The 27,453-nt window shown below is 34.9% G+C and overlaps 3 protein-coding genes and 2 pseudogenes across 8 annotated transcripts; 2 read left to right on the forward strand and 3 right to left on the reverse strand.

Moving 5' to 3' along the window:
* Positions 1-1,163: 1,163 nt before the first annotated feature.
* Positions 1,164-11,245, reverse strand: LOC111279714 (zinc ion binding/nucleic acid binding/hydrolase). Its single transcript, XM_022866730.2, has 15 exons — positions 11,022-11,245; positions 10,757-10,910; positions 10,150-10,655; positions 9,952-10,056; positions 8,756-9,020; positions 8,608-8,670; positions 7,507-7,581; positions 7,297-7,415; positions 5,799-5,869; positions 5,610-5,697; positions 5,377-5,517; positions 5,074-5,300; positions 4,210-4,483; positions 3,861-4,091; positions 1,164-2,059 (listed from the first exon to the last, which is right to left on the reverse strand). The coding sequence occupies exons 1-15, from the start codon at positions 11,112-11,114 to the stop codon at positions 1,613-1,615; spliced, it is 2,859 nt and encodes a 952-aa protein (XP_022722465.2). The 5' UTR covers positions 11,115-11,245; the 3' UTR covers positions 1,164-1,612.
* A 466-nt stretch (positions 11,246-11,711) lies between these two features.
* On the forward strand, positions 11,712-14,178 carry LOC111279716 (putative aldo-keto reductase 2). Its single transcript, XM_022866734.2, has 5 exons — positions 11,712-12,026; positions 12,134-12,708; positions 12,929-13,101; positions 13,187-13,289; positions 13,589-14,178. Exons 2-5 carry the CDS (start codon positions 12,295-12,297, stop codon positions 13,925-13,927), a joined length of 1,029 nt encoding a protein of 342 aa, XP_022722469.1. The 5' UTR covers positions 11,712-12,026; positions 12,134-12,294; the 3' UTR covers positions 13,928-14,178.
* A 3,214-nt stretch (positions 14,179-17,392) lies between these two features.
* On the forward strand, positions 17,393-21,163 carry LOC111279715 (putative aldo-keto reductase 2; annotated as a pseudogene). Its single transcript, XR_016334691.1, has 4 exons — positions 17,393-17,896; positions 19,914-20,086; positions 20,172-20,274; positions 20,574-21,163. The product of XR_016334691.1 is annotated as a putative aldo-keto reductase 2 (transcript).
* A 324-nt stretch (positions 21,164-21,487) lies between these two features.
* LOC111279802 (putative xyloglucan galactosyltransferase GT12 pseudogene) lies at positions 21,488-23,899 on the reverse strand (annotated as a pseudogene).
* A 1,004-nt stretch (positions 23,900-24,903) lies between these two features.
* LOC111279242 (protein TRIGALACTOSYLDIACYLGLYCEROL 1, chloroplastic-like) lies at positions 24,904-27,211 on the reverse strand. 5 transcript variants are annotated; one of them, XM_022866212.2, is made up of 3 exons: positions 27,026-27,211; positions 26,203-26,274; positions 24,904-26,093 (listed from the first exon to the last, which is right to left on the reverse strand). In XM_022866212.2, exons 2-3 carry the CDS (start codon positions 26,247-26,249, stop codon positions 25,088-25,090), a joined length of 1,053 nt encoding a protein of 350 aa, XP_022721947.2. In that variant the 5' UTR covers positions 26,250-26,274; positions 27,026-27,211; the 3' UTR covers positions 24,904-25,087. The 5 variants fall into 5 exon arrangements, with proteins under 5 accessions (XP_022721947.2, XP_022721949.2, XP_089612607.1 ...); XM_022866214.2 differs by having other exon boundaries at positions 24,904-26,090; positions 27,026-27,162; XM_089756481.1 differs by having other exon boundaries at positions 24,904-26,090; positions 26,203-26,271; positions 27,026-27,157.
* Positions 27,212-27,453: the final 242 nt, after the last annotated feature.

The raw sequence follows: 27,453 nt of genomic DNA on the forward strand, positions 1-27,453 counted from the left end.
AAGAATGGGACCGCACCTTCATGTGGTCCCTCCTGCTGCTACGTAATTTTAAAAAATATAATTTTAAATATGAGATATAATAAACTGATATAAAAATAATATAATATAAAATTGTATAAAAATAATATATTTTATTTATTATATTTTATATGTACTAGAAATAAAATAACTAAATACAAGTATACTGGATCTATATAATTTCATTTATATTTTTTTGTCAATCAAATTTTTTATTTTTGTAACAAATATTCTAAAAATAAAATCTTGAATATATATATGTATGTGTGTAAAGAACAATATTTTTAAAATCATTAAAAAAAAAGTAGGATTAGGCAAAATTTAAGAGTACTCTAGATCACATTATTAAAATAATTATAACAACCATAAAGAATCGATCGATATTGTATTATTAAATGAATTAAAGATTATTAAATAGATATGTATAAATTTTATTTATGAAATTTAAAAGATTAATCATTAGTATAAAAAATGATAAATTATTTTTTATATGTGATTTTATAATAATAATAATAATAATAATAATAATAATAATAATAACAACCCTCTCTTATCCCATAAAAAACAATTTTTTTTTGTGAAGTTTGATTATAAATTAAATTATCAAAATTTAGTATTTGGGATGTCCAATTAAAAATGCTTCTTAGTTCTTTATATTGAAATTGGAAATGTCTAATAAAAAACTTTTCATTAATTCAACCTCTTATCACTTGTTTCTTTTGGCCAATCATATGGTGGTTGTCTATGAGCTGATCTTAATCCTTATCGATTTTTATATCAAAACATCAACAACAATTACATTAAAGTTTTTATTTGTAACAAAGAAAAGAAACCCAAATTTAGGCTTAGATTTAGATTTTAAAGGAAGTAATTTCGCCTTTTTAGAGAAATAATTAGTAGGGATGTTATTTCTTATAAGATTAAAATTAAAAATTATTTATACAGAAATTTGTTGGATTTTGTACGATATTTTAATGAAAGTATCTCGATATTAAAATTAATAAAATGGCATAAATCTTTTAAACAATAATTGAATTACCTCCAACTCCGCATGTGATTTCCCGCTTGCAATTGCAGAGTTGAAAAAATTTCTGTCGTAACTGTATACAACTTATTATTTAGTTCAATTGTCATAAGAAAAGACCTTAATAAAGAACCACTCTGCCAATTTTTTACCTCCAGAAAATGAAAAAATGTTTGTTTCTTTACGTTTCATGGAACAATTACAAAACAATGGACAATGAATTCGATGGTAACTTGTTTAACATATTTGTTGAAGAAACTATAACAACATTGGACCCATGTCCTGGAAAGACTTTGATTTTTGTCACAAACAACATGGTATGGTAACTGACCTCAAGGGGATGTTATTGCAGGGCTCATTTTACAAACCTCCGCGTTGAATCCGCAATCCATTAGAAGCAGCAACCATGCTCTTTGTTGTTAAGAGAGTTGATCTCTGGGGCCCTTCACCTCGACAAGTTTTGCTTTGCCTTTGTAATCGCCGTGGAAGAGCCAGAGCAACAAATCTGGCATTCCACTGGAACCAGCTCTGATAATCTGCAATCTGAACAACATGGTATGGTAATTGACCTCAAGGGAACGTTATTGCAGGGCTCACTTTGCAAACCTCTACGATGAATCCGCAATCCATTAGAAGCAGTAACCATGCTCTTTGTTGTTCAGAGAGTTGATCTCTGGGGCCCTTAACTTCAACAAGTTTGGCTTCACCTTTGTAGTCGCCATGGAAGCGCCAGAGAAACAAATCTGGCATTCCACTAGACCAACTGCGATAATCCTGAGCAAGATGTCTGCAGAAAGAGGCCAAACAAGGACCTCGAATGCATGAAACAGCTGCTCGAAGGTCAGAAAGGGAGTGTCGGTCCCAATTAACTCCTCTACAAGCTGTTCCAATATGCAATTCCCATGAAGCTATGAGAATCTCTTCTGCCAACCCTTCCTGAATCTTTTGTAGTTGGGACTCTATAAGGCTTGCTCTTGCTAGATAAAAATGATCAGTCTCCAGATCCAAGGGAGCAGTCTGCAAAAGGAAATATCTTTACTTCTTTGTAGAAACCCACTTAGACACAAATTTAACTCATATAATTCATCCAAAGAAAAATGAAAAAGAAAATTTTCACAGAATTTGAATTCATTATTAAGCCAAAACTATCTCCTTTCTCCCCAAATATACACATGTTTGAAGCAACCATGCCAACAAGTATATAAATGATTTACCAGCATGTTATCATTTAAAGGGTGGAGAAATTTTTTAGTTTCCGCATTCTGTCTCTCCAACCTTCTCAATTTTTGCCATATATAACAGCTAATTGCAGCCAGAGCCCAGCAGTCCTCATTTTTTGAACATGTACTCACAGTATGATCCAAGCAACATGACAAAAATTTTCAAAGTGACAAGTTTAGCTTCATGTTTCATGAGAAACCACGTACACAACAACAAACTAGATAGTTAATACCTTATACGTTCTAATCTGACAACCTGAAAGTAAAAAAATTCATTTGTTCCAATCTTTTCAATTAAAACAGTATAAAGAAGCTATCTGTATCATTTTCTAATATTTTACACGCAGCGTTGCCCAAATATCTAACAAATCTAATATCAGGCTTGGTATTACTTAGGTGTTGTTTGGATTGAAGGGAAGGGAAAGGAAGGCAAAGGAAGAAGAGTTGCATCTTTTCCAATGTTTTAAGATGTCTGGTTCTCGGTTCAACGGGCCAGTTCATTTGTATGCATTGATTATGCCTTCAATGCAATATTTGTTATTAAATATATATTAAATAGGACAGATTTGCAACATATATATACATTTGACTTGATGGTTGGCACATTAATGAAACTTTAAATGGGTAAGGGCTCAATCTTACAACTTACAAAATATTTTAAAGAATAAATCATACTTTAAGTAATAAAAACCAGTCAAATCCAGCTAAAACAGTCCAGTCAAACTAGCCAGTCTGGTCCATTTGGATGAAAGGGTAGTTTTTTACCAATTCCTGAACTCTGATTCATGGTCCAACCAGCTGGTCCGGTCCACTTCTGACAAGATTTCCCTTTCCTAATTTGAGAAACATTTTAAATGTAGAAGAGAGATTTGAGGAGTGTGAGTAGCCCTCCCACTCTGAAACCGTCAGATTGAGGGGATTAGAGGGAAAAATTCCTCACTAAAATTAGTTCCATTTCCTTTTAACTTACAAGGGGCTTAATTATAAAGTATACAATAAGTTATCATTTCCTTCCTTTTTTGCTCCTTAACCCAACAAGTTTTCTAATATATTCCTTCCTTTCCTTTCACTCTTCTTTTTATGTAATCCAAACAAGGTCAACAGTGCCCTACTTCTCCTTTCCCCCATTCTCCTTTTCTTTCCTACCTCTCTTAGCTTGTAAACATAGCATTAACCTGTCACAGCTCCATTCACCTATTCACTATTTCAAATAAGTTTAGAAAATTAAAGCGTGGTGACATATGATAATTATATTCTTAAGGGTAGAAGGAACATTATAAAATATTGACTTACAAAGGTAAGAGAGCTAATAAAACTTGCTCCATCTGATTCAAACTCACTTTCCTACCTATGTCTACAAAACACCTCATACATCCTAACTATAATAATACCATACAGTTTGCTAGAACAGAATTCTGTAATAGCAGTTACAATTCCATCAGGAAAGATGCCTACTCTTGAATGTGCATTGCAATAAAATTAACATGTCAGCATCAAGAAATCACATACTTGCATGTAAAGCATTACAAAGCATCACCAATTTGCAAAAGCAATTCAAAATAACAAGAGTGTTTGATGACTGGCATTGAGCATCATACCTGAAATCTGGTGCGAAAAACATTTGGTAAATCAGAAAACAAAACATCCCACATGAGAAGGCCAAAAATAGTCAACCAGATACCACTCTCTGTATGGACACCCTGCCATCCACCTTCCGTTGCATAATAATGCAGAGCTAGCTGTTCTACTCCACATTGCTCTCCATCTTCCCCATAGAACCTGCTTTTTCTACCAGCTTCACAATTCAATGGTCTCCCTTGAATATGAACCTGTATTTCTCAGGATGAAAACTAATAGTATTAATTAGATAAACTTAGTAACTTTAAGTGCATAGTTCCGGGAAAATTTCAAGACCTGAAACCCAGAGAAGGAAAAATTAAGAAATACCTCTTTTATCTTCCTCTTAATTGATTCTGAAAAGCTTGGAGTTTTCCAGCGCCTTGGCGGTTTTCCCAAGCGAAGAACCCGCCTTTGTAGTGCCATTCTTGAACCGGCACGGACCCAAGGATCTAATAATCCAGCCTCAGCAACTGAAAGGCTCTCATTGGGGCAGCCCATATGCTCCAAATCAACAGATAATCTTACAGTCCAATATCCTCTTCTTCTATCACATGTGAAGCAATTAAGCAATCGCCTTAGTAAATGTATCGCATCATTGTACCTGAGGCCCAGATAGAATTATAAAAATATCAAAAACCAACAATTTCCATAGATGTGATGTTTTCTTATGCATCAGGATCTTTAATCTTTCCACACAGATCAGGTTAATGAGTAAGGAGCACTATGCTCAATGATATTTTAAGGTTCACTAATGAGTTTTCCTCATTGTATTAGTTTGTTCATTATTGGATAATTGATGGTTGTATTATTCTCTTTGTATACCACTACCACCAATCTGCCACCATTACTACTTCTGCCTTTTGCTAGCACTATTCCTACCACTGCTAGCAAATACTACTATTGCTACTATCACTGCTCCTACTCTTGCTACTGCTACTAACCAAGCAAAACCACCACCAATATGACTGCTACTACCACCACTATTTTGAAATAGGAAATTTTTAAGGGATCATTGGTGGTTGTAAGCATACAATCATGCATTGAAACACAATGGCAAAACCCAGAAAGATAAAAGAGTTTAAAAGTTAATGAGTTCCCTTTAATGTTGTCTCAGTAGATGTAAGACAAGTTATAAAAAGATAAGGGGAATTTTACCAAAAGAAGCATGTGATGAGGTTCATAATTCCATACCTATGCTCACGCTCGAGGAAGGAAATTCCTAGCAAGATCACTTTGGAATACACCCATGATGCTGAGAAGCATGAAAGAAATCTAGACATTAATTCAGGAGTTGTGGAATCAATCAATTTTTCAGGAGACCTGGATGTTCGGGACTCAGCTATCATGATGCATCTTAAAACCAAGTCAAAGCTGTTTTCTTCTAGAGACTGATCCATTAATTGAGCTACTTCAATGGCCTGCAACACATTACAATTACATGTGGTAAAGGCAACGAAACTTTGGCTGCATTTTCACATAGAGAGAAACTAAGACCTCTTCATAAGCAAGCAAGTCACTTTTACTTGGGAAAATCTGTTCTGAAATTATGCAGTTGAAAGTAGGATACTTGACAATCCCCAGATCCACCAGTAGGAATGCTGACAGATCCTGTTCTCCATTTAGGAAGAAGAGCCTCTGCAGTACAAAACCAAACTTATTACATTTAATTGTTATACACCATATAAAATATCACTGTGGTATTGAGGGCAGAACTATAGTGCAAGCACCTCAGCACGCCAAAAAAGGGATTCAGCTTCTGAAGATGTCCTAATACAAATCTCAGTTCTCTCCAAAATCAAGTGTGGTAGAACAGGGCTGCAAATTATAAAGCAACAATAGCAAATCAAAATAAACACATACAGTTGGACTTGCAAAATACATAAAACTGATGAATTCTTGTTATGAAATCATATTACCAAGTTCCACCTTTATAGCAGGAAAGAAGAGATGCAATAAGATTTTGCTTTCTTGAACCATGAGTACGTTTCTGAAACCTCAACAGAATGCAAAGGACCATCAAAGGAACGAGTAAGAAACACATACTTCACATCACAACTATTAAATAGAAGCTAAAACTTTGGGTCCAGTGGACCTTTACTAAGAATTTCAGTATAAAAAATGACTGATTAGAACTACCAGAAATGAGGAGCCTCAACATGCAAATTAATAGGATGATTATAATAGCCAAGCATGCCCTGACTTTTGAAAAACTTGTATTGTAGTCTATTATGAATTTTGATCTAAATGCACTTATTTACTCAAGCAAAATCACTTGTCCATATAATTGTTACTGTACTAAACATAAACAAACATAAATAAAATGTCTGACCCGTATCTGTCCACACAGCAGATCTCTTAATGTGTAGTCATCGAAGGCCAATCTATCACTTTAGGAGCATAAACTATGGAATCAACCAAAATTAGAAAGACCCAACCAAAATGCTCCCTTTACTATTTGTAGTACAGTCAAACTTAAAATGTGCTTTAACTACAGGCGTTGACCTCAGATTATGCTTATAAGTAATGATGAACAGTAAAATTACAGTCATGCTTGAAGAGAAATAACATGGGATAAAAGTATATGTTTTGGTGCCACATTATCTCAAAGAAACCTAAACATTTATAAAATATATGCAATAAATAACATTGGAAATCTTGCATAAGAGTAACTTATAACAGAAACCAAAACCACGTATGTAAGAAAAGCCTCATTGTCTCGATTAGATCACACAATTGATATGAACAGAAGATGCTAATATGTTACAATTTCAATATCATACAGATATAACTAGAACATTCATTAGTAGTGCTTTAGCTCTGTAAAAAGTGTTGCTTCATTTGTAAAATACATACACGATCAGATACAAACGTTCCAGGGAACAGTATTATCAAAGTGAAAATAAATTATTTAAAGAGAAAACTGTATTTGATTGCTCACGGTCCAATAAACCCTTTAGTATTTGAACCATAGTTGCATCATTTTTCTCATAGATTCTATGTATAAAAGAAAAAACAAAGGGTCAATAAAAAATTTATACCTTAGGGTATTGCACACCAGTTTTTTTTCACTCTTTTTCCCCTTTCATGGGGCAATTGCATAGCTGAACTTTCTTATTAGCTTTTTTTTGTAAATAAAAAAATTGCAAACATTGCATGGTCAGTGGTCAAAAACATTTACACATGATAACCAGAAAGGATGAGAAAAAAAAAGAACTTAAGTTAGAAATTCTCGTGAAATGTTAGACAACCATATTGCCAAACAACTTGGCCAATATCACATGACACTAACAAATATCCTAATTACATTCCAAGACTGAAATAACACGGCAAGGATCACTAGAAATGCTTTTAAAAAGTACAGAAATGCAAGAGTGACACAAAGAACAAAAAGAAGTCAACATATAAAATCCAAACCTTTCTAAGTGTACATAAAATATCACGAAGCTCAGAAACAGTGAGCAGACTTAAAATGTCCTTCATGTCATCACCGTGTAGTTCAGTTATATCTTCAATGAGACACAGATAGCCAGTTGCTGCAATGTCACATAAATAACAAATTTACCATTAAGGAGTGCAGAATTTAGTATAGAAGTTGTAGCTAATATATTTGTAAACTTAAATTACCAGATAGCTCCTTGACAGCTTGTTGAGGATTACATACTTCAGGGTACATAATGGTTGACATTCGAAACCAAGGTCCTGAATTAAAAATAGCATGATGAAATTTTTTGGCTATGGAAACAAATGAGCAAGTTTTGGACAATGTAAAATGGTAGATTAACCACTTTCTATAGCACAATGTCGAATACTTTGTAAACATGTGTATCACACATAATTAAATATTTCATACAACAAAAAATCACCTTTATAGAAACAACAGTTCGTATTTCTATTTCAATGAAATATGTCAATGTTTATATGTATAAGCAATACACCCAGCACATACCAGGAAGACATGATATACTGCAATCCTACATATTAGTGACTAAGGAAACTACAAGGTCAGTCATAAAAACATTTTTTTCCTAGGATTCGTGTTTTTAAGATGTGACTATAGTGTTATGCTGGCCACCAACCTATCACAAAACACTCCTCCTCGAAGAAGTGGAAGAAGAATCAAAAGAATGAATGAAGTAAGATAGAAGTATATAAAAATATCACAGATAAATATAGTTATCAGAACTCCAATTCTAACCATCTTATGGCATTGGTTTTATGTTGGATAAATCTAGGGAGAACCCACCAACAAACTCGGGAGTAGGGCTTAGTCAAGTTGAGTGCACATACAAGGCTGTTTCTGCTGATGAATAGCTGCTAAGTAAGCAAACATCAACTCAATATGGAAAAGAAATCCAGTCATTTTTAATGATTTAATCCATTATACATCATCTATTGACAGTAAAATGAACTATTAGATACCTATTTAGACACGCAAAAAAAAGAAGCCAGTTAAAAAGAATCCAACTATAAAAGCTTGAGTAGGTCAATGATCAAAGTAACATAACCGGTATATTCAATTGATAATTTAGCAACAAGTAACAAGTGACCAGGATCCAGTGCCTAACAGATTAAGTCGATCGGAGTTCAATATTAAGCAGCCAATAGAGCCAATGTATACGGACCAGTAATGTAGAATGCAGCCATAAATTCAAGAATAAATCAAAACTGAATTCAGAGGTTGTGGGGGAGAGGATATTATAGAAACTTAATCTTGCAATAGAAAACCTTTCCGTGTATAAAGCCGAACAAAAAGCCTCTGACTATCCTCTGATAATGAAGTGAATGATTCTGTCAACAGATGATATAGGCATTAAAATCAAGTAGAACTTAAATGACAGGAAGAAATGTTAAAACCAAGAATTTGAACCAGTACCAATGAATTTCTTTTCATCTTCAGTGAAAAGGTGATTGCTGCTTGTTAGAACCTCCTGTAGTAATAGACAAAAGTTTTGCTGATATTTTGTTGTATTAGGTGGGCGATTCTTCGCAAATTCAACTACTTGAAGAGCTTTTCGCCACAAATGTTTGAAATCCTCAAAATTATCACATCCTTTTTCATCATTAAACATCATGTTCTGACACACAATCTGAATTGGAACAGCATCTACCGAATGTCTGGGAACAGCAATCACATATCCCTGCAAGAAGCCCTAAAGTGAGATGAGAACTAGAGTCTTGTCAGTTTCCATAATTTTACATCTAAGAGTGTGACAAGTTGATTGATTAAAAGAGTAAGTATGACTACATGAATATTTATCAAGAGAGAGAGAGAGAGAGAGAGAGAGAGAAACATATAATTTCAACATTTGCATTAAGTTGATCATATACTGCATATATCAACTATATAACCCCTTTTTTGGCTAGGTATATGCAGCCTATTCCAGGTTACTTAATCAAAATGTATTAATGAAGGCAATATATAAATTTGATACCCAAAAAGAATGTCACAGAACTATTTTCTTCCCTATACTTAAAAGCCTGTGAAGATAAAAAGTTCATGACATGTGGAACTTTTTTAAAAACAATGGAGTATAAGATGCCAAGATAAGGAAGAGAGTTAGGGAGGAGGATGACTTTTTAGACATTAATCTATGATTCAACACCCCACTGCCAAAAAAAGGAAAAAAAAAAAAAGATTCTGCCCAGTTGGTTGAGAACTTAGGTCCCTAGAGGGACAAATCTCCAATCTTACAAGGTTTTTAGTTCTTAGATCCGCAAGGAATCAAAATAAATGAGTGGTAGAGGTCTTTTTATTCCTTTTTACTATCTTTATTAGTTGCTATATTATTATTCAGTGATGCCAATAAACTTATATGGCACCTTATTTTCCACCGGACTCCCTTTTCCCATTGATGGGTTGAGGCTTTCTGCACGTGTTAGTTTATTCGCATTCTTTCCTTCAGTTCCCATTAAAGGAGTGATTTACTCATGTTCTTTGCGTATTCATTTTATGGTTCATACTTCATACAATACTGAAGACATATAACCATACATACATACATAAGAATAACTTAAAAAAGAAAAGAAAAGAAAAGAAAAAGCTGAACAATTTTTTTCCAGCTACATCACCTCAAAGCTCAAGCAGTACTTCTCAATCAGAGGAGATAAATACTGAGCTAGCTCTCGAGGGAGATAACCAAGCGTTTTAGAGCATGCAGAACTTGCAGAAACAACCTGATTAAAAAAATAAGGTGCAAATTTGAATTAGTAGTTTAAAAAAAAAGAAGAAAAAGAGCAGAAAATAACGATATGCAAAAACAAGTGAACCTTGATAGCATTAGAATCCTTAATATTATCAGGGTCTCTCAGGAGAGATATGCTGGCCCCAAGATTCACATCCTTTTCGTCACTAAACCTACGACCAACAATAAAAGTATCAATAGGCATCCCAGATATGCTGTCCACAGTTTCATCCATACAATGTCTAGGCTCCTCATTATCAGTGGACAACACAGGAAGCTCATCCATGATGTTCACGCTTCCATCACTAATTGGATTTTCGGTTGAACCAGCTATATCAATTCGTATAACACTCTCAGTACACGGCAATTGTCTGCGCTGGTCATGGCTCTGTTCTTCACTTGGAATGGTTTTCGAGAAGCCACCAGTAGCATTCTGTTCAAAGTCGCAAGGACTCTTATCAAGGTTACTAGTCGACAACTGTTCTGATTCACCTGAAGAAATTTGAACTTTTGATTGAGAACAACCAAAGTTTAACTGAAGAAGCGTCCTCTGAGTCAACTTCCGTTTGGTTCCTCTAGAAAGACATCCATCTGAATCCCTTAATTCATATTAAAGGATCTAAAATCAAAATCAAATAGGAAAGAGCAATATCCAATTAATAGCATTATCAGAAAAAGGAAAAGAAAAATACCCAGATGAGAATTGATAGTGTAATCTTCACCAGAAACTTTATTCCCACAAACAGGGCAGGTTACCAAATCACAATTGGGCATTTCAACCTTGTCTTTGGAACCTTCGGTTTCAGCCAAGCTTCCATTTTTATCAGACAAGAGATTCAAAGAGCTCTAAAAATGTAAAATCAAAGGGAAAAAAAAAAAGAAGAAGAAGAAGAAAAACTTCATTTTTAGCTTTCTATGAGATAAGCAACCAAATCAATGAAAGAAAGAGCGGTTTACCTGGATTGGCGAGGAGAGAATAGATTGAAGGTGAGGAAGAAAACGGCGTCGTTTGCCGATCAATCTGCTCAAACTTTCTCTCCCTGCTAGCATTTTGCTGCCGCGTACTTTAGATCACTTTGCCCTAATTATATGCAAGTTCACCATTACTTTGAAACCCTAGGTAGCTTCCCTTGTAAGTTTGGGTGCTGAGTCTTAACCTCCTTCTCCCGCCAATTCGGGGTGTTTTTCCAATGTGGTAGTTAGATAATAATGGATGGTTGTCTCACGCTAAAATGCTTCTCAGCCGTCCGATGCACTCTCCTCAAATTTCTGACATTTAATTATTAAAATAACATTTATTCGAATTTGAGATGAAATTGAGTTCGATAAAATTAAAAATAATAATTATGATAAAATTAATTATAATTGAATAATTATAATATTATTAAAATAAAATTATAGGTGACTTGGATACGTGTGAGGATATATTATTTATAATTATTGTTATGTAATTAATTAATTATAATTTAATGTTATACGAAATTTATTTAAAAAATTATGTAGAATTTATATTTTTAAGTGGTGAATTTTTAAATAATTTTTAATTATGATTTATTTAATTATAATATTATAAAAAAATAAAATTATAGGAAATATGAATCCGTGTTATAATGTGTTAAAGATTCAAATTCGAATAATAAAACATTTACTTTACCATAATCACGAAACAAAATCCCTCACTTCTTACATGTAGTACTGGTATATATTATTTTTATCAGGGCAGAGTCGAATTGGCCACTCTGAAATCCTTATTGGTGAGGCCCTGAAAGACGATGACAGAAACAGGGTTGAGTTGGCTGCTACGTTTGGTATAGACTATACTGAAGGCAAGAGGTAAATCGGTGGTGACCCAACTGCTGATGTCAGGGCAGCCTGTGAAGACAGCTTAAACGTCTTGACGTTGATTGTATTAATCTTTATTATAAGCGTTGGATTGATACTAGGGTTCCCAATGAAGTCACGGTACTTTTTTTCTCTGCTTTTTTTCATTGTTATGATCTGTTATTCTAGTTGAAAAAAGAGCATCATTGATCTTTTTATTGGCTGGTACTTGTTTTGTTTCAACCCAGACGGGTGAACTTAATAAACTAGTCGAAGAAGGTAAAGTGCAGTACATAGTTGACTGGGTCAAGTCAACACATGCTTGCAGTGCTGCTGTATAAAGCCAGAAAAAGATAGCAGCAAAAACTCCATTGCTTAACCTGTTACTGTTGAAAGAAAGAAAGAAGAAATGGAAACTAAAGTGGGGAGAATAAAGCTAGGCACCCAAGGCCTGGAAGTATCAGCTCAAGGCTTAGGCTGCATGGGCATGTCAGCCTTCTACGGTCCACCCAAGCCTGAACCTGACATGATCAACCTCATCCACCACGCCATCAACTGTGGAATCACTTTCCTCGACACTTCCGATGTTTATGGTCCCCATACTAATGAAATCCTTCTGGGAAAGGCCTTGAAAGATGTCAGAGACAGAGTTGAATTGGCTACTAAATTTGGTGCTCGTTTTGTTGATGGTAAAGCGGAAGTCCGGGGTGACCCTGCTTATGTAAGGGAGGCTTGTGAAGGTAGCTTGAAACGCCTTGGTGTGGAGTGTATCGATCTTTATTATCAGCATCGGATTGACACCAGGGTTCCTATTGAAGTCACGGTCTGTTGTTTCTGATCTTCTCTTTTATTTATTTATTTATTTTATTTGGTACCGCAGTCTGGATTGCAAGTGTCAAGATTCAGACTCCGGACCTGTTGAATATCATCAGTGATTGCATAAACCAATTTAGCTAACCTTGGGTTCAATCTGCTCTTTTATTTGGTACTACTTGTTTTTCTTTTGCTTTTCAAAGAAAAATAAAAAGTGGGTGTTTTTACAGGTGGGAGAGCTGAAGAAATTAGTTGAGGAGGGTAAAATAAAGTATATAGGTCTCTCCGAGGCCTCTGCATCAACTATCAGAAGGGCACATGGTGTTCATCCAATAACTGCTGTGCAGTTGGAATGGTCCTTGTGGGCTAGAGATGTTGAGGAAGAAATAATTCCTACTTGCAGGTTAGTCATGGATAAGAGTACCAACAATATTGTTGGATCATTAACAATTCCAAATTCTAGTGTCTCATTCCTTTTCATTTCTCAGGGAACTTGGTATTGGTATTGTTGCCTATAGCCCTCTGGGGAGAGGATTCTTTTCCTCAGGGCCAAAACTGGTGGAAACTTTTTCTGATGGGGACGCCAGGAAGGTTCGTTCCCATAACATATTTGATGAATGTCCATAGAATAGAACAATCTTAGTTCTAGTAGACTCATGATATTTCAGGGTATGAATAACCAAAACTTCTATATCTTAGTTTCTTTAGTAATGAAAAGTTTGTTCTTGGAGTTTTTGACTACATCTGGATTCACTCAGTATCAATTGAAGGGGCCTTCGAGTTTCAGATTTATCTAGCTGCTCCTTCTATTACTGACTTTCCTGCTAAAAGTTAATTTTCATTTGCTTCTGTATAATTTTCATGTTGTCTTAGCTCTTTAATTGCCACAGTTTCTTCCAAGGTTCCAACCTGAAAATCTTGAGCATAACAAACACCTCTTTGAGCGGGTTAATGAGATAGCAAGGAGAAAAGGGTGCAGTCCATCACAGCTTGCATTAGCCTGGGTCCATCACCAAGGGGATGATGTCTGTCCAATACCTGGAACCACAAAAGTTGAAAACCTAAATGAGAATATCAGGGCTTTGTCTGTGAAACTAACACCTGAAGAGATGGCTGAACTAGAATCCATTGCTTCAGCAGATGCTGTAAAAGGAGACAGATATGGGGACACTGTCACAACCTATAAGAACTCTGATACCCCACCTTTATCTTCATGGAAACCTGTTTGAGAAGATGCATTTTTGTTGCATCTATACAATCTAATAAATGAGCTACAATACTGCCTTTAGATGTTTGGAACCATGTTGAGTTCCTCCTATGTTCTGAGAATAAGTTCTCTGTCCAGATTATCAAATGTTGGTGTGACTTGTGAGTCCACAAACAGAGAAGTTTGTATGTGAAGTTTATATGCTTGTGTTCTGAGAATAAGTTCTCTGTCTAGAAATATCATTGTAATATATGCTTATGTTCACCCTACCAATTTTTAGTTCTTCCTAGTTAAGCTTTTATTTATTGCAGAATGGAGTTGAAAATGAACCCGGAGTTTAGCGTAGTTGGTTCATATAGCAACCCTTAAGATGTAGCATCTAGCTGGTCTGGGATTTAGATTTCAGAACCTGCAACCCATTACAATCTCTTTTGTTTAAAAAAAAAAAAAGAATGGACTTGAAAATTTTGTGCTTAATACTTCCCATATTTAGTTACCTAGGTAAATTGCTTAGCATTATCTATCCCATCAAAATTTACTGTTAGCTTTGAATGCTTTTGTTCTTTTATCACAATTCAGAACTGCCTAAGGAATCCTGAAATTAAGATCTGAAAATAATTGGCAGAAGATATGCCTCTTTACCTATAAGTGGCCATGCAACACTGGCAAATGGTATATTAGAAAGCCAAAAGAAACTCAATTTTAATGAGATTTCAACATCAATGAAACATTGCAACATATTAAATCAAAGAGCTGTAACATTGATAACATTGATAGCTTTCTATGAGATAAGCAACCAAATCAATGAAAGAAAGAGCGGTTTACCTGGATTGGCGAGGAGAGAATAGATTGAAGGTGAGGAAGAAAACGGCGTCGTTTGCCGATCAATCTGCTCAAACTTTCTCTCCCTGCTAGCATTTTGCTGCCGCGTACTTTAGATCACTTTGCCCCAATTATATGCAAGTTCACCATTACTTTGAAACCCTAGGTAGCTTCCCTTGTAAGTTTGGGTGCTGAGTCTTAACCTCCTTCTCCCGCCAATTCGGGGTGTTTTTCCAATGTGGTGGTTAGATGATAATGGATGGTTGTCTCACGCTAAAATGCTTCTCAGCCGTCCGATGCACTCTGCTCAAATTTCTAACATTTAATTATTAAAATAACATTTATTCGAATTTGAGATGAAATTGAGTTCGATAAAGTTAAAAATAATAATTATGATAAAATTAATTATAATTGAATAATTATAATATTATTAAAATAAAATTATAGGTGACATGGATACGTGTGAGGATATATTATTTATAATTATTATTATGTAATTAATCAATTATAATTTAATATTATATGAAATTTATTAAAAAAATTATGTAGAATTTATATTTTTAAGTGGTGAATTTTTAAATAATTTTTAATTATGATTTATTTAATTATAATATTATAAAAAAAATAAAATTATAGGAAATATGAATCCGTGTTATAATGTGTTAAAGATTAAAATTCGAATAATAAAACATTTACTTTACCATAATCACGAAACAAAATCCCTCACTCCTTACTTGTAGTACTGGTATATATTATTTTTATCAGGGCAGAGTCGAATTGGCCACTCTGAAATCCTTATTGGTGAGGCCCTGAAAGACGATGACAGAAACAGGGTGAAATTGGCTGCTACGTTTGGTATAGACTATACTGAAGGCAAGAGGTAAATCGGTGGTGACCCAACTGCTGATGTCAGGGCAGCCTGTGAAGACGGCTTCAAACGTCTTGACTTTGATTGTATTAATCTTTATTATAAGCACTGGATTGATACTAGGGTTCCCATTGAAGTCACGGTACTTTTGTTCTCTGCTTGTTTTCATTGTCATGATCTGTTATTCTAGTTGAAAAAAGAGCATCATTGATCTTTTTATTGGCTGTTAGTTGTTTTGTTTCAACCCAGACGGGTGAACTTAATAAACTAGTCGAAGTAGGTAAAGTGAGGTACATAGGTTTAGCTTAGGCTTTTGCTTCGACCATTGGAAGGGCACATGCGGTTCAGTCAGTAACAGCAGTTAGAATGATCCTTGTGGTCATGAGATGCTGAGAAAGACAATAGAGTTGAAAACTTGTGTATTTGTATTATGTTAAATGCTCGTAAAATATAAAAATTATAATATCGTATTTGGGTATATATATTAAATATAAAATATAATTTTTTTTAATTTTTATTAAAATTTTAAATTATATCATTTTTATATTTTTATATTATATAATCGTATAATATTTAAAACTATTAAATTTATTTATGGATTATTTATCCATAAAACTAAAAAAATTTTTGAAAGTTATTGATGTGAAATTCTTATTTTAATATGATTTTTTAATCTTTTCTCTGTAGCATTGTGTAATGGGGCGCAATGGAATACTCAAAGTTTCTTTACACGTAATAGATTTTTAAATTTAATTTTGTTAATTTAGATCATAATTTTTTTTTTTTAATCTTTCTAAGCCTTAAATATTATAACAAAATTAACTAACATCTAACTCGTCTGAAATCAATTTACGTTAATTTAAAATCATTAAATATAATCCTTACTTATTCACATTAATTTTTTTTAAGATTCACATTTACTTTTAATTAATTATCACTATCATCATCATATGTATAAGATAAAAAAAAAAAGAATACACATTCTGAACCTTTATCATTAAGCTTCTTCTATACTTTCTACAACTTCTCTTCTTCTTTGATAAAATCTAAAGGCACTTAATTAACTTAGGCATCTAAGCATATTCCGAAAAACAAACTCGTCTGTTAACGTTTTCTCTTGTTTTACACCTCCTGGCTCACCAGCCAGCTTATTTCTATTCAAGAAAATCATCAATAGTGTTAATCTAATATGATATGAAATTAGAAGAATGTTTGTGTTTCTGTGAAAAAAAAAGTTTTATTATTTTTTATTTTAAAAATTATATTAATAAATATATAAGTAATATATAAATAAAATATAAATAATAAAATATATACATATATATAAATCATAAAAATATTATGATTATAATAACTATAAAAAATATAAATATTAACACATAAGCATTAATAAATTAATTAAAATTATTCAAAATGATTGACTTGAAAATTAATGTAAAGGGTTTGAAAAAAAATTGGCGTTGAGCTCTCAGCCCCCCAAAGATAGAAAAAATCCAAATTATCTTCTTCTTTTTTGTTTTACTTTTTCCAAAAAAAGAGTAATCAAGTTAGAGATTTGTCAGTAACTTGATTCAAGTCATCGAAAGGGATAGAAATTATTTTATGTATTGATGTACACATTTTGTCTTGATATGGAAAAATGAACCCGGAATTTGAAAAGCAAAAAATAAAGATGCGTTGTTCTTGTAAACTTAACGTTCAAATTTTGCTTTCAATTAACAATATATAAATTTAAAGTAAATTTTCTCTGATTCCCGCAATTTAATTGAAAAAGTTGACTGGGTCAATTCAACACTATGCATGCAGTGCTGCTGTATAAAGCCAGAAAAAGATAGCAGCAAAAACTCCATTGCTTAACCTGTTAGTGTTGAAATAAAGAAAGAAGAAATGGAAACTAAAGTGGGGAGAATAAAGCTAGGCACCCAAGGCCTGGAAGTATCAGCTCAAGGCTTAGGCTGCATGGGCATGTCAGCCTTCTACGGTCCACCCAAGCCTGAACCTGACATGATCAACCTCATCCACCACGCCATCAACTGTGGAATCACTTTCCTCGACACTTCCGATGTTTATGGTCCCCATACTAATGAAATCCTTCTGGGAAAGGCCTTGAAAGATGTCAGAGACAGAGTTGAATTGGCTACTAAATTTGGTGCTCGTTTTGTGGATGGTAAAGTGGAAGTCCGGGGTGACCCTGCTTATGTAAGGGAGGCTTGTGAAGGTAGCTTGAAACGCCTTGGTGTGGAGTGAATCGATCTTTATTATCAGCATCGGATTGACACCAGGGTTCCTATTGAAGTCACGGTCTGTTGTTTTTGATTTTCTCTTTTATTTATTTATTTTTTTTTTTGGTACCCACTGTCACGTCCCGAGATCAAGACGTAACACAATCATATTATCTTGAAAAAAATTTCAAACTAATACGAAGCCTTCTTTTTTAAACATTTTAAACTTCTTCAATAAAATAATCTACCAAATAAAATTCATATCTTTAATTCAACTGATGATACATATTTATATATCCAAATACAAACCATATAAAATACAAAATTACCTCTTAAAATCTCATTGGCCAATATATTCTCCGACGATTAAGTAATCTTATCCATTCCATCTTCTAGCTTCACACAAGATTAACCAAACTTATCGCTTAGAGGATTAAGTAATCTTACTCATCTTATAGCTTCACACAAGACTAACTAAACTTATCACTTAGTCATCTGTAAAGAAAAGTAAAAGGGAATGAGCAAACCACAGCTCAGTAAGTATAGCTTCACAAGGTTGAGGTGGTGTGAACAATTTTATACCGCAGTGACCCGCCTATTATGTTCGATGTGAGATTCGGGACTCTTCCTTAGGTCCATGACATTCTCTCCCACCCAACTTCGTGACGGCCTCGTCACGGAGACTGACCACCCTGCCTACCTCTCTCGAGACGCTTGGCGTGGATCGAACGGTTTAGGGCTGGCTCTGATACCACTTGTCACGGGTCGAGACTTAAGCTCCGAACCCACGCGGCTCCGGGACCCGGACGTCCACTCATCCGGCGTCCCAGATTAGCCGTCCGACACGGTTTACATCGAACCGTGGCAGGAAGGCTAATTCGGGACCTCGAATGAGTGGATGCCCAGGTCCTAAAGTCGCATGGATTTGGAGTTTAAGTCTCGACCCGTGACAAGTGATATTAGAGTCAAGTTTAAACCGTTTGATCCACGTCAAGCACCTCAAGGGAGATAGGTAGGGTGGTCAGCTTCCGTGACGAGGGCGTCACGAAGTTGGGTGGGAGAGAATGTCATGGACTTAAGGAAGAGTTCCGAATCTCACATCGAACATAATAGGATGGTCACTGCGGTATAAAATGGTTCACACCACCTCAACCTTGTGAGGCTATACTTATTGAGTTGTGGTTTGCTTATTCCTTTTTATTTTTCTTTACAGATGATTAAGTGATAAGTTTGGTTAGTCTTATGTGAAGTTAGAAGATGAAATGGGTAAGATTACTTACTTAATCGAGTTTGGTTAGTCTTGTGTGAAGCTAGAAGATGAAATGGGTAAGATTACTTACTTAATCGTCGGAGAATATATTGGCCAATGAGATTTTAAGAGGCAATTTTGTATTTTATATGGTTTGTATTTGAATATATAAAGATGTATCATCAGTTTGATTAAAGATATGAATTTTACTTGGTAGATTGTTTTATTGAAGAAGTTTAGAATGTTTAAGAAAAAAAACTTCGTATTATTTTGAGATTTTCTTCAAGGTAATATGGCCGTGTTACGTCTTGATCTCGGGGCGTGACAAAATTGGTATTAGAGCCAGCCCTAAACCGTTCGATCCATGCCAAGCACCTCGAGGGAGGTAGGCAGGATGGCCAACCTCAGGTTGGATGCAGGAAAATATCACGGACCCAAGGAGAAGTCCTGAATCCCACATCGAACATAATAGGAGGATCACTGGGGTATAAAAGGGTTCACACCATTTTCACCTTGTGAGGCGTCTTTTGTAGAATAAAACCGTGAGGCCAGGGGCCCAGAGCGGACAATACCTCACAAGGGTGTGAACAGTGGTAAGTAGGCTGATCTGAGACACCGGATGAGTGAATGCTCAGGTCCCGAAGCCTCGCTGGTTCAGAGCTTAAGTCTCGACCCGTGACACCCGCAGTCTAGATTGCAAGTGTTAAGATTCAGACTCCAGACCCGTTGAATATCATCAGTGATTGCATAAACCAATTTAGCTAACCTTGGGTTCAATCCGCTCTTTTATTTGGTACTTGTTTTTCTTTTGCTTTTCAAAGAAAAATAAAAGTGGGTGTTTTTACAGGTGGGAGAGCTGAAGAAATTAGTTGACGAGGGTAAAATAAAGTATATAGGTCTCTCCGAGGCCTCCGCATCAACTATCAGAAGGGCACATAGTGTTCATCCAATAACTGCTGTGCAGTTGGAATGGTCCTTGTGGGCTAGAGATGTTGAGGAAGAAATAATTCCTACTTGCAGGTTAGTCATGGATAAGAGTACCAACAATATTGTTGGATCATTAACAATTCCAAATTCTAGTGTCTCATTCCTTTTCATTTCTCAGGGAACTTGGTATTGGTATTGTTGCCTATAGCCCTCTGGGGAAAGGATTCTTTTCCACAGGGCCAAAACTGGTGGAAACTTTTTCTGATGGGGACGCCAGGAAGGTTCGTTCCCATAACATATTTGATGAATGTCCATACAATATAACAATCTTAGTTCTAGTAGACTCATGATATGTCAGGGTATGAATAACCAAAACTTCTATATCTTAGTTTCTTTAGTAATGAAAAGTTTATTCTTGGAGTTTTTGACTACATCTGGATTCACTCAGTATCAATTGAAGGGGCCTTCGAGTTTCAGATTTATCTAGCTGCTCTTTCTGTTACTGACTTTCCTGCTAAAAGTTAATTTTCATTTGCTTCTGTATAATTTTCATGTTGTCTTAACTCTTTAATTGCCACAGTTTGTTCCAAGGTTCCAACCTGAAAATCTTGAGCATAACAAACACCTCTTTGAGCGGGTTAATGAGATAGCAAGGAGAAAAGGGTGGAGTCCATCAATGCTTGCATTAGCCTGGGTCCATCACCAAGGGGATGATGTCTGTCCAATACCTGGAACCACAAAAGTTGAAAACCTAAATGAGAATATCAGGGCTTTGTCTGTGAAACTAACACCTGAAGAGATGGCTGAACTAGAATCCATTGCTTCAGCAGATGCTGTAAAAGGAGACAGATATGGGGGCACTGTCACAGCCTATAAGAACTCTGATACCCCACCTTTATCTTCATGGAAACCCGTTTGAGAAGATGCATTTTTGTTGCATCTATACAATCTAATAAATGAGCTACAATACTGCCTTTAGATGTTTGGAACCATGTTGAGTTCCTCCTATGTTCTGAGAATAAGTTCTCTGTCCAGATTATCAAATGTTGGTGTGACTTGTGAGTCCACAAACAGAGAAGTTTGTATGTGAAGTTTATATGCTTGTGTTCTGAGAATAAGTTCTCTGTCTAGAAATATCATTGTAATATATGCTTATGTTCACCTTACCAATTTTTAGTTCTTCCTAGTTAAGCTTTTATTTATTGCAGAATGGAGTTGAAAATGAACCCAGAGTTTAGCTCAGTTGGTTCATATAGCAACCCTTAAGATGTAGCATCTAGCTGGTCTGGGATTTAGATTTCAGAACCTGCAACCTATTACAATCTCTTTTGTTTAAAAAAAAAAGAATGGAATTGAAAATTTTGTGCTTAATACTTCCCATATTTAGTTACCTAGGTAAATTGCTTAGCATTATCTATCCCATCAAAATTTACTGTTAGCTTTGAATGCTTTTGTTCTTTTATCACAATTCAGAACTGCCTAAGGAATCCTGAAATTAAGATCTGAAAATAATTGGCAGAAGATATACCTCTTTGCGTATAAGTGGCCATGCAGCACTGGCAAATGGTATATTAGAAAGCCAAAAGAAACTCAATTTTAATGAGATTTCAACATCAATGAAACATTGCAACATATTAAATCAAAGAGCTGTAACATTGGCTATACCTATTTTCACTTACAGCTCAGGAATACGAAGAGGACAAACAGATGATCAACCATCCAGTTACCCAATGCAAAAATTCAATCAAGGAAAAGAAATAAACAATGGAGATCAAAGCAGGAGTTTGTTTTCTTTACTCCTCATTAATCCCAGTCACATAAGTAATGCACTAATTTTTGTCTAACCTTGCATTTCTATGCTCTTCTTCATTGTCTAAAGTAGTTGCTCCAATGAATGGTCTCCCACTATTCCAGATAATTTCAACTTCCAGCGGTTCTCTACAGCAAAATCAACACTGGAATCCTTTCCTTTCTTAATAACTTTCCTAACTTTCTCCACTCTCTCAAGAACTTTTTTAACCGCAACGTCAAATGCATCCTCAAAAAGCTCCAATCTGGACATGGGATCTGCATATATCACCTTTGGTATTAGCTTTAGCACCTGTTTTCTCATAGCTAATACTTGGCCTTTCGGAAACTGAGAAAGTGCTTCATTGATGCTCACCCTGCCATCTTTTATGTCATTGGCAGGAATGTACACAGAATATTTGGTATAGTTCTTTGGAAAGTACCATGTATATTGTGCATAAGCAGAATAAGGATGGAAGAAAACAGGAATGCACCCTGCCAGGATCGAATCAAATATTGAGCGCCGAGTGTATGAATCCCCTGGAGGCTGTAAGCAAAAAATGGAGTCTCGAAACACCTTAATTACTTCAACTGGAGTATCACACCTGTTTCCACTAGACTGACAATCAAGAAACTTGCATGTGTTTTTTGAGGCTAAACATTGGTTGATAATCTTGCCCCGGATTGAGTCATTCATACTTGGACGTGGAGCACCAGCAAATGAGAATAGGTGTCGCCTTTTACGACTTCTCATTCTTTTCTGCCAACGGATTACCTCTCTGTGGCTTGATGGATGAAAGTAAGTTGGGTATGGTATGGCAAATTCATTGCTCCACGAGCTTGTTTCTATAGTTAACATTGTCATGTTCATGGATTCAGGCAAAGACATAAGCCTGCTGCCCCAATCGGATTCTTTTCCTGTTTGTCTCCGAAAATCCCAAGCAATCCTCCCTGCAACAAAGAAATGATCTCTACCCCACATCCGTTTCCATTCAGCTTCTTTTCCAAGCCAATTGACCAAATCATAAGCAGAAGAATCTCTTATGGATGTGTTATAACCCCAAAGAAAACGACCAATATCTAGGCCAGCATAAAAGGGTACAAAAATAGCTGAAGCCAATGATGAATTATTGGTTAAACATTTGTATTGCTTCATCCTATGATGGAAAATGACTTCTAGAAGGAACTGGTTTGTTTCAAACCAATTCCTGTCAGATAAAACCCCTCGTGGGCTTTCAACCTTTGGACCGAACCCTGAATTCATCAGGGATGGACACATATCAAACCATTGGTTAAGCTTTCGACAATCCTTGAGCACATTATAATTGAATCTACTTGGAAGATGGTGAACATATATGTATTTACCTGAACATGGATCCTCTCTTTTCCAATCACTACCAGGTTGTTGATCAGCAACATCCTGAACCTGAACCTGAACCTGAACCTTGTTTTCTTCCTTCACATTATTATCCAATGTAACATTATTTTCCAGGACAGGAAAATCCTGTGCATCTTTATAAGCTTGATTGCTGGTGACAATGAAAGGTGGGGCAGAAGTTTCACCATGTTTGTCAATGGCAACAAATTGGCCAGTTCTCTGGGTGTTGAGAGCATAGGCAAAACTGTGGACTATGAAGGAGACTCCATTCTTGGCACCAGATAAAACTGAATAATCCAAGCAAAGCAAAACCAAGCAAAAAACAAAGGAGACAAGAACAACAAACCAGAGTTGATTATGTCTCTGCTTCCAAATCATCATCTTCTCCATTTTTGTCCAATTCTGAAAAAAAAATCACAAGCCACCGAGGGAATGACTTGGAACAAAGAAAAGAAGACAACAAACGACTAAAATTTGTTTTTGAAGCAAGAAAGAAAAAACTGAAAAAAAAAAAAAAGGTACTAAGGGAAGTCATTCAAAGCAACAGAATATTTAAGGCAAGGGAGTGTCCATTTATGGAAGCATCCAAACATGCAAACCCACGTTTCCTTTTGATTAGTATATCAAAGTAATAAAAATTAATTTTCCAACTTTCCATTTATGCTTCGTTTACTTTGTTTATTGATAGTATTATCAGAACTAATAAAATATTTTCATTAAAACTCTTCTTTCAAGTTACATGGCTGGCCACCACATTTTATGGATCTATTATCACTTAGGAATTAGGAGTTTTTTACAATTTTGTTCACATTATAGCTTTATGTTAACTTCTCCATTGTGAAACTTTTTTTTTTTTTAAATAAACAAATGCCATAAAGAATTGATGGCCGTTGATTTAAAAAAGATGCATGAATTTATTGTTGAATGAATGTTTTCTAAAATGTTTTTAAATGTCTTTTATAAAATAATAAGGGTTTGATCCTCAATTGATGCATGAATTTAATCATTTATTGTTGAATGAATGTTTTCTCGGTTTCACTTTGACTTCATTTATGCAAAAAAATGTGTTTCAAACAGTGATTTTCAACACATCTTTACATACAATTGTCTCAAGAATCAAATCCATTGGTCTCACTTTCAATTTTTGATTTAGGGTTCACGTGTATTTAAAAATCCCTTAAAAGTACAATCAATCAAAGTGCATTTGCATTTAATCTCAGAAGTTATTACTTTTAGCATAGCTTTCCAAATTATCTTGTTTAAATTTCTTCTTCATTAATTGCATTAGTCTATTAGACATACAACATCTATCAGCATTCATAAAAAAATTATATGAAACAGTTACATCATGTCAATATATATCATTTTCATTCAAATTATAAAAATCATATATTATTAAATAATCAATTATTTTATTCAAATTAATATTGGTGACAGGATTATTAAATAACCATTTCATATAAATCTTTTTTTCTTCTAACGTATTGGTGACAGGTTTAGAAATTCAGGATCATTGCACGAAATCTCTATGTTATTTGAGGTTAAATTAGTGAAGGAATTTTGATCAATAAGAGAGAGTGAAACAACCATAAATTTAGAGCACCAAAGCTGTTCCTAATAATCATTCTCCCATCAAATAAATAATAAGCACTATAAAATATAAATTTATTTATATTTATGTGAAAATTTTTAATTATCACATCATGCATTATCAATGCATTCAGATTTATATTTAAAAAATATATATCTAAATAATTTTTCCATAACTTGATCCTGAAATTATTACATAAATCTTTTTTATCACACCAATCATAAATTTTACAAATCATTCTCTCCTATCAAACAGAAAAACTAGCTACTTTTTTATAAATGCATAGACAATGGGTTTAACCAAGAAAACTGTAAAGATGCCAAAGAGGCCAGCCTCATCATACACAATTCTTCAAAGAATCTCCAGCTCCTTGGAAGAAGCAATATGAGAGTGCAAAATCAGCCATAAAAATACCAACGAGAGAAATAACCACAGCTGAAGTTGTTGACTCTCCGACACCTTTGGCTCCTCCCATGGTGGTAACTCCCCAAGCACAGCTCACAATAGAGATGATCATACCAAAAACCTGAGACTTAATCATTGCACTGATTATATCCCATGATCGTAGAGCCCTTTGAGCTGAATCCAGGATGATGTTAATGCTAATCCCATAAATACCATCAGCCAAAAGGGCACTTGATGCCATCCCTACTGTGAAACACATCAGAGTCAAAAATGGTAAAGCTAAAGAGGAAGCGATCACTCTGGGTGTGACCAAATAGTCAACAGGGTTCGATCCAAGAACTCTCAATGTGTCAGTCTGCTCAGAAACCTGCATTGTTCCTAATTCTGCAGCGAATGCACTTCCAATTCGCCCTGCAACCACAATTGATGTAACCACAGGACTTAGCTCCCTTGAGAATGCTAAGGCCAATACCCCACCAACCGATCGGTTCAACCCCAAACGGGTAAATTCTCTCACAAACTGAATAGTGAAGGCCATGCCAACAAATGCTGAGGTTAGAAGACAAACCCCAACTGATTTAGGTCCAACTCTCTCCAGTTGTTGGAGGGTATTTCTCCAGTGGACTTTACCCTTTAGAGTCCTAATAATAACTTGCCCTGCAAGGACAAGAACAGATAATCCTCTCCATAAGTACCTTGGAGGAGACCATTTGCTAAAGAATGTCTCTGGCTCTGAACAGGGTGCATGGTTTGCACTGCTTTCTTCTTCTAGCACAGGGGCATATGGGCTGCCATCATCTGTGTTGGAAAGAACAAACAACCTAGTTTTGCGGGTTGGTGTTAGAAATCTATGACTCTGACCTCTTCCAGTGCTGGAAAGTGTACTTGAATTCCAACCTCCTAGTTTTATCCATCCATCAGATTTGATAGAGCTCCTTCTACAACATGATTAAAGATTTTAAATCTCACAGATAAAGCATCAGCAGTAATTTTATTTTGAAAGGATAGTAGATTCTCAGTGAAATTAGAAGAGAGAAAGAGAGAGACCTGCTAGAAAAGTAAAATATAGGACGAAGTTGAGAAGCTGTTTGCATCTTTGGCTCCTCCTCCTTTTAACTTCTACAGTAAGAAAACTCATGTAAGACCTTAAAGTCCAAATATTACACCAATCAAATTCCAATCAGACCAAAAAATTACACAAAAATGTATCATGAAAAAGCCTTTTCACCCAAAATTTAGCAAAAATAAAAATGATGAAAATCAGCATTATAAACAAAAAAAAAAGAAAAAGAAAAAAAAAAGATTCAAGATACTCAATAAAACTTACATGATGCTGAAACTTTTTTTTTCCCATAAGCTATAGCATGATAACAACGAGTCCAGAGAGAACCAATTAAAAGTCAATTTCGGCATTGCTCACATCTAAGTTAAAAGTACTAATCTTTGGTTACAATTTCATTTCTGTTATTGAATTCAAAAAAAAAAAAAAAAACGAGATAAAGTTACGTGCTATGAGGGCTATTTTCAAAATCTGAATTAAGGGAAAACACAAGTCTGAGATTGGATTAATAAAAAAAACCAAAAAGACCCAAGTCACCGGATCAAACAAAGTCTTCGAATTTAGCATAATTACATAAATAAGCTAGTTAATGGAATACCCAGAAGCAAAATATCAAGATTAATGTCTTGAACAGTTCAAAATTCCACTACCCAGTGACCCGAATATCTCTAAACCTCAGCAACAAAAACCCAAAATTCATTTTCCCAAATAACAATCTTAAAGTGACAAGTTCCTAAAGACAGTGGCAGATAGACGCCATAAAAATCAAGAAAAAGAGAAGACTTGCAGGAAATAATAAATATATAATACCTCCGATTGAAGATAGAAGGTAACGGTGGCTGTGGAGTGGTGACTGTTATAGTGAGCAGGCTTTCGGTGTACGGTATATAGAATTCTTTCTTCAAGAGAATGGAGATTAAAATGTGGGAAATTAGGAGGATTAGAGGTTTTTTTTTGCAGCCGATAGATATTTGACAACTCAACCGTTGCAACGGCGGGTTGAGCTATCGTGTTGTCCCTCCTTTTATTATTTATTATTTTATTTTTGTCACATGTTCCTTGCTATTTTTATATAGTTTTAATTATATTTTCTTCAATTTCTTGATTTAATGATAAAAAAAAATCTTAAAAAAACATAAAATTAAGGTTCGACCTCAGTTTTCGCTCCCCTACGCTCTGCCCCTTGAATTATAAAAAAAAAAAGAAAAAGTTCTAATTATATTTATAAAATTTTATAA

Source organism: Durio zibethinus, chromosome 27 (genome assembly GCF_047325235.1).
Source record: "Durio zibethinus cultivar Kanyao isolate XHJ-2024 chromosome 27, ASM4732523v1, whole genome shotgun sequence".
Classification (NCBI taxonomy): domain Eukaryota; kingdom Viridiplantae; phylum Streptophyta; class Magnoliopsida; order Malvales; family Malvaceae; genus Durio; species Durio zibethinus.